At 42.3% G+C, this 12,673-nt stretch overlaps 1 protein-coding gene across 4 annotated transcripts in view; it reads right to left on the bottom strand.

The window, feature by feature from the left end:
• Positions 1-12,673, bottom strand: part of runx1t1 (RUNX1 partner transcriptional co-repressor 1) — a 58,104-nt gene that overhangs the window by 21,960 nt on the left and 23,471 nt on the right. For all 4 annotated transcript variants that reach the window (XM_085147603.1, XM_085147604.1, XM_085147605.1 and 1 more), the window contains exons 2-3: positions 2,005-2,142; positions 221-462 (exon numbers count right to left, since the gene is read on the bottom strand). In XM_085147603.1, the coding sequence (XP_085003729.1) occupies positions 221-462; positions 2,005-2,142 (380 nt within the window). The remainder of the gene's footprint in view (positions 1-220; positions 463-2,004; positions 2,143-12,673) is intronic.

The following is a 12,673-nucleotide window of genomic DNA, read 5'->3' as shown; positions in this document are numbered from 1 at the left end:
GTCTTTTTTGATTGAATGATTTACTACTGCCCAAGACCACTTTAAAAAATTACAAGAAAGTCTGACTTCTTGGAATCAAAATATAAGGAAATAAAGATTCACTCAAGATTGTCGCACAGTACTGTATTTACACATATTAACACATTTTTTTTAACAGCACCAAGCAGTTACTTCCTCTCTAAGAACACTGTTCCAGCTCACAGACACCAAAGGTTCTTACCACTAATCCCAGCACCAATGTGCGGACTCTTTCGCCAATTTCAGGTGAGATGTCGTTCCCAAACTGCTGTAGAGTAGTGAGGAAGCGCTTGAGCTTGCTGAGCTGTCGGGCACCACAGGCTGGAGGGAGCTGTTGGTTGGCCAGAGACGATGAGGAGGATGAGCTAGGACCATTGCTGTAACCATTTGGAGGAGATGGAGCGCCGTTGAGCGCCGTTGGGGAGTGGCTACTGCCGTTGGTTACTGTGTGAGATAAGGACATAGAGAATAATGTCAGCAGCAGACAGCTAATTGCTAATTGCATTTTCTTGACGTCATCTCTTATTATTTTTGTAAATTTTATTTCTGATAAAATCACATTACTGTTAAAGCAACACTGGATTTCTTCCCACTACGTACAAATCACGGAGGAAACAACAGCTTTGTGGAGACCAGGGATTTCAAACGATGTGCATTCCCCTAAAATCATCCACAAGCGTCCGCATTTGTTTCCAATTAGTGCGCCTCCTTTGAACCTTCACGGCATCCTCCCATAAAAACATATTTCTGTATTTGGAGACACGTTGCCTCTCTCTACCTCCGTCTCCCTTTTCTGTTCTTCCCGAAGCTCTAAACATGCCGGTGACAGTGAGACCCCCCCTGTGCTCCACAGCGCAGAAGCTATATGTGTCTGTGTGTGTGTTGGGGGAGTTGCTGTACAAAGAGATACAAGGCAGCATAAAGCTCTCTCTCTAATGAGATTAGGTTGTGACTAGCGATCCACTCACTCCCCCTCTGGCCGCCGTCCAAACCCACCACTGTAAAGAGAGGAGAGAGACGAGATGCTCAAACTGCATCTGGTAACAATTACGTCGGATGGAAATCAAAGCATACTGCTTTGTTAAAACCTTTGGCATGTGTAATGAGAGAGTTGGGCCTTTCCTCCCTCATTGCACGGAAGCCCCAATGTTAATTGTGGTGTGTGAGCGTTTGCAGCAGAGAGAGAGCGCGAAACAGACAGACAGATGCAAAGGGAGAGAGAGAAAGTAAATAACATCAATGAAAAAAAGGGGGTATGTGATTAAAAATGAACAAAATAATTCAGCCGTTGCAAAGTACCAGCAGTACCAATGCAGACTCAAGTGCTCTGAGCACACAGGGCCTCTGATTCTTTGATTCTAGTGCTCTTCATGCAAGTGGTTAAGTATGCTCTTCTGAGTGAATACTAGGGTGTAATTTGCTCGTCACAAGCTATTTGCGCGTCATGGCATTGCTCCAACAGTTTGTAAGCATGGGTGTTAATGAACTTGTTGGGAAAGAATTGAAAAGGCTCAATGCAACTTGATAAGAGGGTCTCACGAGTCCCACACGTCCACCTTAATAACTCGCATGCTGGAACTGTGTTGTTCTGTATGAGCTTCTGCAAATCTACTGTCAATCACCATTTTTAGAGTGCAATTTTTATATGATTGTTATACCCCCAACCATACACCCAGCCGGGACATGACTGAGCTAATATCATTAGTGTAAAATATTAACTGTGTTAAGATTATTTGTTTTGTTTTTTTCTTTGTGATCTTTGAGCAATGCTGGGAACATTTATAGGAAGGTAATTTTCTGACCTCCTTCCCACTCATCAGCAGGCTGTTGCTGGTTGGCCATTAATAGCAAAAGTAGTCACATTATTTCTCTCACTGTAACACTGGACCATATTTGCAGCATGGTCACGGTTTGCAATAAAAGTAGGTTTTCTTATATCGCTGAACGTCTCCATCAGCAATAAACGCGTCCTCTTTGCTTACTCACATGTAGTTGGTGTGTAGGAGCTGTTACGGGGTGCTCCTTGTGTACTGGGTGGGGGTGGCATGGTAGGGGGGGTCAACCTGGACTGTGTCTTGACGTCCGCAGGTGAGTCGGGCATGATGGAGCGCTTCCCAGTGCGATCTGAGCAAAGACAAAGAAGACAGAAAATATTAAAACAAAATACCTTGAAGTAGAAAAGAGCAGCATTTTTGTCGCCTCGCATTCTGTGCCAGGTGGGATACAGTGCGGATACAAGTGGCAAAAGTGGCTTCCTCAGTAGGGTATCTGGGTTCTCTCTCAAAGATAGGATGATGAGTTCGGTTGTTTGGGAGAGGCTCAGAGTAGAACTGCTACTCTGACACATTGAAGAGAGTCACTTGACATGGCTTGAGCATGTAACTAGGATGCCTCCTGAGCACCTCCTAAATTTGCTTTTCCTGATGTGTGCTATCGAGCAGTCCCTGGGGCAGATCAAGGACACACTGGAGAGATTAAATCTCTCGGCTGGCTTGTGAACGACTTAGTGTCCAACCTCTTCAATCCATGAACAGCTGGTGAAGATGGCAGGAGGGATGGAGATCTGTGTGCCTCTGCTTTGGCTGCTTCTCCCCCGTGACAGAAGATAGATGGATCATAAAAGGTATTTATATATAAATGATATAAAGAGAAGAGCCAAAAGAGCCACCGACTTCTCTTTGGCCAAGCTCATTTAAGACAGATACATTTTTGAGGGCGCCATTAATGCTGAACAGGTTTTCGAAGCAATTTATGCTGACATCCAGATGGCACTGATGTGATGACATGTCAGGAAGACAATGATAAACCAGATTCTGAACTGAAGGCATTGGTTTGCCTTCAGTTCAGATGTGTCACCAGATAAAAAGATTTGGCACAATATGGAAAAATACAACAAATTAGCTCTCAAACTTGCAAGCAGATGAAATCGTGCACCAAGCGAGAACGGGAAAAATATTTTGATTTCCAAACTATGGCAGTTCCCAATCGCTTATCTTATTGTTAAAAGAAGAGGTGATGCAACATGGTGGTAAACAGGACCCCATCATTTTTTTTAATATGCGTCTGAGATCAAATATAAAATGAGCATTTATTTTTCCAAATCTTCACAGTTAGAACATATGCTCTTGATAAGCTGTTGCTATTCACAATAAGAAAAAAAAAGCTGAATTATTCTCATTGATTAATGGAAATCGTGCAAATGTGTGCCTACAAAAACGACACAAATGCACGTACAGCACAAAGGGCAGCAGAATTTATTTTGATGACAAAATGTTTGTGAGGAGCCCCAGAGAGACTCGATGTGGAAAGCGATGGCTCCCCTCATCTTACGCATTTGGCACACAGTGTCTGACTTTGAAATGAGAAATGAGAGTGAGCAAGCAGAGACTCACAGACACACAGACAGACACCTGAGAGAGAAGCATAAATCTGCAGTGAGTCCGGGTCTCATTCCACCACCATCTGTGCCATCCTGCAGCCCACACCCCTTCCCGTCCCAGCTAATGACTGCAGTGCTCATTACACTCAAACTAATACACATACTCACTCTCACACTGCCTTAATGCTTGAATCTCTGGATAGTATATTCACATCTGTTTGAGACAGCATCACAGCAGACAACCAGAAAGCCTATAAACTAATTAGACATTAAATAAAACAGTCAAACAAAACGCTAAAGACAACAGTTTTTTTTAAGCAAAACATTTTCTCGGAATGTTTTTCACTTAATAAATTTGCTTTGTGCTCACCAGTTAAATGACCATATAAAATGTGCAAGACAAGATATACAACTTCTCTCTGCAACAGCAGTAACAAGCCTATCACAAAGTCAACAGACATAAGAGTCTGTTGTACCTGTGGCACAGTGTGAAAAGGAGGAAGGAGGAGCTGCAAGAGAAAGTAAAGTACTATCTATGACATCGGGAACTTTGCTGTAACCACAGTGTGAATAAATCTGATTTGACTCCAAAATGCATCACAGTGTGGTAAAAGTGCAATATTGTGCAAAATATTGTGCATGTCGTCCCCCCCCCCCCCCCCCCCCCCCCCGGGTGTTTCCCATTATTAATTTGACCAAAAAAACCCAAAATGTGTTTGTGAGTATGTTTTTAATGCGTATGTTGTTACATCATCTTATATTTTCACTTCTGTTCCTCTGGAATTTTTTAAAGCATTTGTGCATTCAACTAAGTAAAGCATATACTACATACACCACAGAACACAGTAGTAAATGTTGGCCTTGGTGCTTTCTGATTGCTTGGATCCACAGTGCCATAATGTTACGTTTAGGTAAAAAGAAGGAGAAATACTGACGTGAGAGAGACAGAGGAGCCTAAGCCTGTTAGCCAGGCCCGAATCTCAAAAGCACTGCAGCCAAAGTGCACTGTGACGAAGTATGTGTGAAGTATTTTAGTCACACCAGCTTGACTTTAGAAGGCAGGCGAGTGAGAGATGGAGATGTCACCAAAATTCTAAAAAGTGCTCCAAATCTCTGCCTGCGATTGAACGTTTAGGGCTTCTTTATTTATTCAACATGTTTGGAAAGTAAGCCGAAGGAATTTCAGGTAGCTCGATAAAAGAATCAATGCTGTAACAAGACATACAACATGTCGGCGCAAATCTTCATGACCAGCAGCCTGCTCAAGAACAACGATTAGCTTCTCCAGGCTTTCACATACAAAGAAACAAAGGTTTATTTTAATTTAATTAAGCTGTAGCTGTTAGGGTAATTGTGTGTCATCACAAAGAAATAATTTTAAGTCATTTTTGCCCAAGATATTCAAAACTGTAAAGGATTTTCCAATAATCCCTAAGATTCTTACACTTAGATGAACAAAAAAGAGGAAAGGAGGGATAAAGACAGCACTCCTGCCTTCTAACTGTCCTATGATTGTCAACTGAAGAGTACCTGGGAGGATTGAATACATTTGTCTCACACCACACTGGCACATATTAGAGACCGTGTGACTCTTATGGATGCAGGAAGGCAACTAAAGGCCAGATGACCTTGAGCCTAAAATGCTTTTAGGGTCACATTCAGTTACACCATCAATGCAGAACACAGAGATGTAAGATTACTACTGACTTAGCTGTAACTTGGTGATGGAGAGCTTGATTGGAATTTCGAGGAAAAGGTTGCACATTGCACAGCAGAGCACTATGAATGGATACAAAGTGCATATTAGTGGGAAAAATTTGATTAGCTAAGCAGAGAACAGAGGAAGGGAGGTTAAAGAAAAGTCAATATGAAAAGAAAAGTATAGCGAGCAGAGAGACTATTGAACCCTTTCTACTTACTGTCCTTTACATTGACTCTCCTGCTTCCACTCTCTTTCTACCTCTTTCCTTGCGCACCCACACAAACAACCTTTCTCTACATTCTGCCATCCTGCCCAGATTGTGAAAGCTTTACTGCTCCAATTTCACCATAATATGAAAAAATCTGGACTATTTATTTTATAAACTCAAGACATAGCTAGTGGAAACATATAGTCTTACCTCTGGCTGCCAGCTATCATATCCTCTATACTTTCCTAAAATATGATCTACGAAAATACAAGGTCATTAAAAAAGATGGCTCGGTGACAGGACCCAAGGTAATTCATCATTTTCCAGTCAAACAAAAAGGCCCTGCATGTATATACTTAACAAGCATAAATTAAATAAAGCCACTATATCACACATGGTTGTGCTTATTCTGTTTCAATGGCTCTTCTGAGCTTGTGCTTTCCAAAGGTCTGTATGGTGCTTTTTTTTTCTATAATTGTGTGATAATTTCTGGCTCAGTTCACTTCATCTATAGGTTCTGTATAGAAGGGCTGCAAATCAGGAATCTTTGTGATTAGTTAGGAAAATGGATACACAAAATGGCTCGCATCAGCACAATGCTATCTGAAATAGACTTTTAGTAAAACCCTATTAAACAAAATCCATATTATAATATTATGATACAACGGGATGCACAGTTTTTCCACCAAGTAGAACAACTAGAATTCGAGCATTTTTACAGCTGCAGCATCGTGACTTAAAAAAAAAAAAGATACAATTTTCAATATTACAAGCCTAAAACATGTCCATTTCATTCACAATATGTAATACATAACTTCAAATCCACGTGGACCCCTGCATGGAACTGTGGGCCCTGCGGTGGTATGAAAAGATGAGTTTGGTTACAGGCTTGTAATTGGAGAATAACACCTGGGTCAGTGTCATGATTGGATGGTAGTCGTCAGCTAGAGATGAGGGAAACAAACCCTGAAAGCATTCAAAACTCATCTGCTGTCCCTCAGGTAAAGAAGATGAAGGATGAAGAATGAATTAGTGTGAAACCTTTGCACACACACACACACACACACACACACACACACACACACACACACACACACACACATGCGTACACACACGTGTGTATCCAGGCAAGAACAGTTTCTTGCACACACAAACCCCCACACAAAGTTACAGGTATGTGACTTACAAACATCATCGTCTGTCTCTGGTTTGATTGCACAGTACATAACCAGAATAACATCAATGGCTTCATACTAACCAACAAAGGCAGCATCCAGCTATTCACTCAACAATTGCTATGCCACTTGAATCAATTGCAATTCTCCCTACACAAGGTAATTTACCCAGTTTTGGGAAAAAAATACAGATACATCTTAAAACTCTAGCTCGTTCCTGAAAACAAGTCAAAGCAAACCCTACACCTGTGTGCTATCCATTTTCATGAGCCAATATGTCACGTATACTTTTAAATTAAAAAAAAATATGTATCAGCGCTGAAGGACAACCAGACAGGCTCATTTTATTACATAGCTGAACGATAGGAAGTACCCCCTCCCTCATGCATAATTCAATCCAAAAAGCACCCTTAAACAACCTTGAAAAAGTTGGGCTTCTCAAGTGTAATACACCATGTTAGAAGTTAATGGACAGGCACATGCATTGTCCATTTATTAGGCCTGTTAGTGAACCGCCGGTTACATCATGTAGGGATAGCATCAGATCTGTGGCCAGACGACGGTACTCCAGGAGTGGACAGGTATTGATGTGCGGAGCTTTAATGGAAAGGGGGGTGATGAGTGCTTTGACTTTGGCTAACTCACTTTACGGCTTCTCGGAAGTGCTGTTGTCTAGGAATTAATGGATTGAAGAGGATGAGAACAGTTGTTGAAGAGGCACCAATTAGCTATGAAGGCACACAAGAGTCTCTCCAATGTGTGCTGTTTCACTAGCACACTTTATGCATGCCGAGGTGCTGAGCTTATCGATCACGCTAGATGACAGTGATTAATGTCTCGCAGCTCGATCTGCTCTGGTTTGTAACTTTAATCAAACCTAGAAATGAGGCAGAGCCCTGGACAACTACCTGCCACTCACAGGGATGTCTTCACACTTACATCACCCGTTCGCATCGTCCGTGATTACGTGATCCTCAGTGTTTGCAAAAATCGCTCCCTCTTTCTCGCTTTTTTTCTCCCTTTCTTCGTCTTTCTCTCCCTCTCACCCGTACCCCCTTACAGCCGAGCTCAAAGAAAGGAGATTTTATCCCCCCGCTGACTTGTGATACATGCCTTTTCTAAGGTTACACGCAAGTTACATCACTCGCTTAAAACAAGATTGTTGCAATGAACGATATCTAGGAGGAACGTGGTCCCTGAGAAACAGTTCAATATGTTACAGGGAGGACTTTGCTAACCCATAACTCAAGGCAAAAAAAACAATGTGATATCAAAACCTTGCACATTTCATCATCGCACGCAAAACTGGGAGGTCATTTCGTATTCAAATCACCTTGCGAAATGAGAGCAACATTGCCTAACCTTGATATTTTAGATTATTCATCGAGGCCACAATGACTTCAAAGTCTATCATCAGGCGATAGAGTCAAACAATCTCCATTACACACTTCATAAGCTAGAATTGCCTCCGTGTGTACGTGTGGTTCTGCGAATGTGTATGTGTGCGCGCCGAGAGCACCAGTGGAGACCCAGAAAATGATGTGATAACAGTGGCAGTAATATGCCACTCGAGACTACTTCACACAGGCAAATCCCATTCTTCAAAACGACAATGGATTTCAATCACGCTGGGTGAATTTTCGAGAGTTGGCGGCTGTGGCATAAACAATTTACCGTGCGCTGGCGCCTGCGTGAGCGCACAATTGTATTAGTCAGACATACTGTAAGATACCATCGTTGCATGGAAAAGTGCATGCACACTGGCCCACTTGTGCCTTGAACACACCGGCAACCCTGTAATCTTGATGTGCAATACCCTCACTGGGCACACCGATGTGTAGGTGCTGAAGTGAAAACCACGAGGCACCGAAGCCACAGGACGCCTGTGGCTTAAGCACTGGTCTCCACAACGTGCCCGTGGCTGTGCACGATAGAGCCCCCAAGGTGGGTTATTCCAGCACATAGCGCACATTGATGTGTGAACAGAGGGAGCATGGCAGATAGGTAATTGTGTAGTAATGAAAGAGATGAAACGATACTGAGATGGTGTGATAGTGGTGTGCGGGGATTGCTCTGTGTGCTGGGTACAGATGTGGGGAGAGGGGACCAAAGAGCGGTAAAAGAGAGAGAGAGAGAATGAAAGGGCAGATGTGTTAAAGAACAGCGCTGGGCGACAGGTAGGATGATTGAGATTCAGACAGAGTACGCAGAGAAACAAGAGGAATCTTATCTGTATGCAAGTGGAATATCACGCAGAAACAGACACACACACGTGCACACACACATACATGCACGCACAGCCAGATGGAGCAGTATGCAGAGCATGTCCCATCAAAGTCCACCCGCTTGTCAAGAAGATGTATGGATGCAACGCCCTACCACAAGCCCACAAAACCACAAATACATACACAGACACACAGCTGCAGGGATGCATGTACACACTGATAGCAAAACAACACAATTCTCAGTCCTTCTCACACAGACACACACACACACGCACACACACATCTGATCTCCATTGTCTTATTTAATTTCCTCCACAGCAGATGCAGTGGATGCAAATGCAGAGGAAAGCAGTACCACCATCAGCGCATCAGTTTTGACTTTATTTTCACCGCCTTGTTCTCGCTCCTCGCCTCCTTTTCCCCCCTCCTCTTTCCTTCGTTACCTTCGTGCTTTTCTCCCCCCACTTTTCTTCCTGTCTTCAGTGAATCCCTTTGCAAACACTCACTGGTGATCACGTATTGTTCCTGAAAGTTCACTGTTGGTTTTTGCTTAACGCTTAATATCAGCAACGTTAAATTATGCATGTCCAGTGCACACAATGTAGTTTCTGCTTGTTAAAGTCAGCAAACTGTCAATAGCAATTATGTGTTTAATTGCTTTAAACGATTGCTTTACGTGTTCGTTTAACATTTACCACAAATGAAGAAGGTGATGTTGGTTTCCCTCGTGTTAAACATCCATCATTTATATTTCGGGGTAATCAGAGATGGGGTTAAGACATGGACTGATAGTTAAGTCATTTAACACAGTGAAGAAAAAAAATGAACTAATAACTTCCAATGTTGTCCTGACCGGCCAGCTGGTGAAGTAGTTTAAGAGTCCATCATCTTACTATTGATGTATGTTACACCCGGGTGTTTGCTTCACTGAAATATGGCTCACTGGTGATTCTGGAAGTTTGGGGGTTAAAGGTTGTGTTTACTTGCAATAGATTTGAATGATGAGAATAGGGGACCTGAACTGAATCATATTTATCATTCCCACCCTTTGTGATAATATTAATGATCAGTTTCTTGTGTGCTTGTGCTGCCTGGAGGGGTTGGTTTGGATATCATTTTATAGATACCGATGCCATATCAATTAGATTATTGCTTGGTCATGTATTATCAATTTCTGGTTAACTTTCTATGTGAAGGAAGTGCATTGACAACATTTGTACAGCTGTCTAAAAAAGAAAAACACTGTTTAAAGGAAAAGATAATCTTCCCAGGAAATTGAACAATATGGATTCCCATCCCTAATCTTTCCCCGTTGATGAGTGTAACAGTGAAAATGTGGTACAATACAGCACTAAAACTTTGCAAACAGACTGGCTCTGGATCAATGCTGACAGTCTTTTTCATCTCCCACCATATCTTTATTTTTCTCTCAGTGCAACATACGGAGATTTCTCAACTGCACACAGAGGTCTGAGCACCATCTGTTCCCCCACACAAACTTTAACACACACATATACGTGCATATATGCATACAAAAACACGTCGATCTTTCAGACCTACGCTCACGTTTGCACACATACACACACAGCGGTCAATAAAACATATGTGGTGTATAGCATCAGAAGCTCTTTTTTTTTTTTTTTTAAGTCAGATTTATAGTAATGTCTGTTTTACCCATCTGTTGAAAAGAAAAAGTCTCACTTGCACAGAGAGGGGAAGCAAGTGTTAAGGAACAATAAAAATGATTCACAGTGCCCGTTATGCATCCTCTCAAATCGAAAGTACTCCTGCCACATCTTGTTGCCAGGCAAAGCTGAACTATGAGCTCTTTTAAAAGTAAAGATGAGCAATGGATGTGTGTGACAGAAGACTAGGGTCAGCGAGAGGTAAAAGAAAGGCAACACGAGCTGCAGAGTGACAAACAGCGAGTTCGGGAGATTTACCGCCATTATGAGCAGAGTTTACCATTATTAAAGTGCTGGTGGAACTAGAAATGTTAATTGCATCTGACATTTTTCCACAGCGGGGCCAAACGGGGCTCAACATATTTAGAATAGTCCATCAAAGACATCGTTTATTTATATAAAGCTGGCTTGTCATTTTCATTAACAACATGATGTCTAACTCATGATATAAATGGTGTGTTTTGGGGGGAAAAAATAGAATGATGTAAATCAGATGTAAGCCTCGGTGAGCCATGTTTGGTCACTTGATGGAAGCCAGCCTATTGGAAACTGCTTTCTGTATACAGTTTGGTTCATTTCTGATGCCATGCTGACACAGAGCAAAGTGAGCCCAAATGGGTCTGGGCGTTTTCCCAGGCAAGACTCTTCGCCAGCAAAGGACTCACACAAAACTCTCAGCACACATCCTAATGCCGATGACACATGGCTTTATTTTCTAAAGCTTCCCACACAGCCAGTCTGTAACCTCTTTAGTCTACAGTGTAGAGCAGCGAAATTGCTTTTTGAACCTCGATATAGGTTGTGCGTTTTGACATGCATATATGTCAGCGCTACAATAACCGCTATGAACAGGCTGCACATTTATACACAAACCCCTTATGAGAACTGTTCAGGTCTGTAGCTCAAGTACAGCTTAAAATCACTCATATAGCCACTCCATCTCTAAACACAAGCACACTAATTCACAATGATGCAGGCTGCCCAACAGGCATTTTTATTATTTCCATTTTATGTTCGCTCAATTGGAGATAATACATCTGAATTTCAGGAGCTGGACCACACCTCAGACACTATAAATAACGCATATTTGCTTTTGTTTCCATGAGCCACTCTTGCGCCCCTTTTTTCTCTGCTTGCCAACCTCCTTTAAAGGTATCAGGGTGAATGAGGCCTTTCCGTATCAAACCCTCTGGCCTCTGGCTTCATTATATATATATATGTGGAGTTCCTTGCTACCAATGTGAAGGAATCATGATGATGTTTTAGGTTTTTGCACAGAGAGAGGTTCAAAGGTGGTCACTGCATGGCCTGGGCCAGAGGGTACTGACATCTCACAGTTTGACTGCTGCCATGACCTACGTCTGCTAACCAACAAACCAACCAACAGTTGCGGCGTTACGTTTGTTTGTATGATGTGTGTCCCAGCTGTTATCGTGACTGCAACAAGAAGGAAGTAGCAATACTGGAGCACAGCTGGGCACTGCAGCCCACGATTCAGTTGGTGTTATCATCACACAGTCTACATCTAACTTGATGTCCTACCCAGATTTATTAGATCCACAGTGCGGATTTCAATAAAATATATAAGATTGCTGAAAGCTTACAGTGTGTTGGAGCCGTAAGCCAGATGGAACACAATTTGAATTTGTGTGCGTGTCCATGCTGAAAGGAATATTATATAATATATTCCAGGTCTCAGCAGCAAGATCAATTTTCAACAGACAGTAAAGGCCGTCGTGTTTTACATGACAGTTATCTCTTACCACGTGGAGAAAGACGGAGACACCCAGTTAGAGGAAGGATGGATAAAGGGGGCGCATGAGTGGAGTGATATACAATGGAGGCTAAGTGAGAGTACAGTTATTTAGCGTGACATGTAGGAAAACAGACAAGGATGAAAGGGTTGAAAACAGATGTGGGAAACAGATCAAGAAAGAGCTGAGAAAAGAGAGGTAAGGATGCTGAAGGGAGAGCCTGTAAACAAGAGATAACATTTAGGGCATATGAGAGACAGATGGGAAATCAAATACAGGAGGCAGAGGACAAGCACAGAAAAAAGAGGGCATAGGCTAACAGTAAGAGAGTGGGGGTTCCTGGGGGGCCAGTAGGAGAGGGAACAAGCTTGTCTGCCTGGTGTTTTCAAAATATCACATGACGGCTGCCATGTGTTGGAAATTACTGCCGGTTAACTATCTTCCCCAAAACCACTCTGAAAAAATATGTCTGCAATTTATGAAATGTGTTCCAGGGCTGTGCTAAATAGAACCAGATTTGCAAAACA

Source organism: Neolamprologus multifasciatus, chromosome 22 (assembly GCF_963576455.1).
Source record: "Neolamprologus multifasciatus chromosome 22, fNeoMul1.2, whole genome shotgun sequence".
Taxonomy (NCBI): Eukaryota; Metazoa; Chordata; class Actinopteri; order Cichliformes; family Cichlidae; genus Neolamprologus; species Neolamprologus multifasciatus.
Note: the sequence above shows the minus strand (reverse complement) of the source record. Positions and strands in the feature narration are given on the sequence as shown.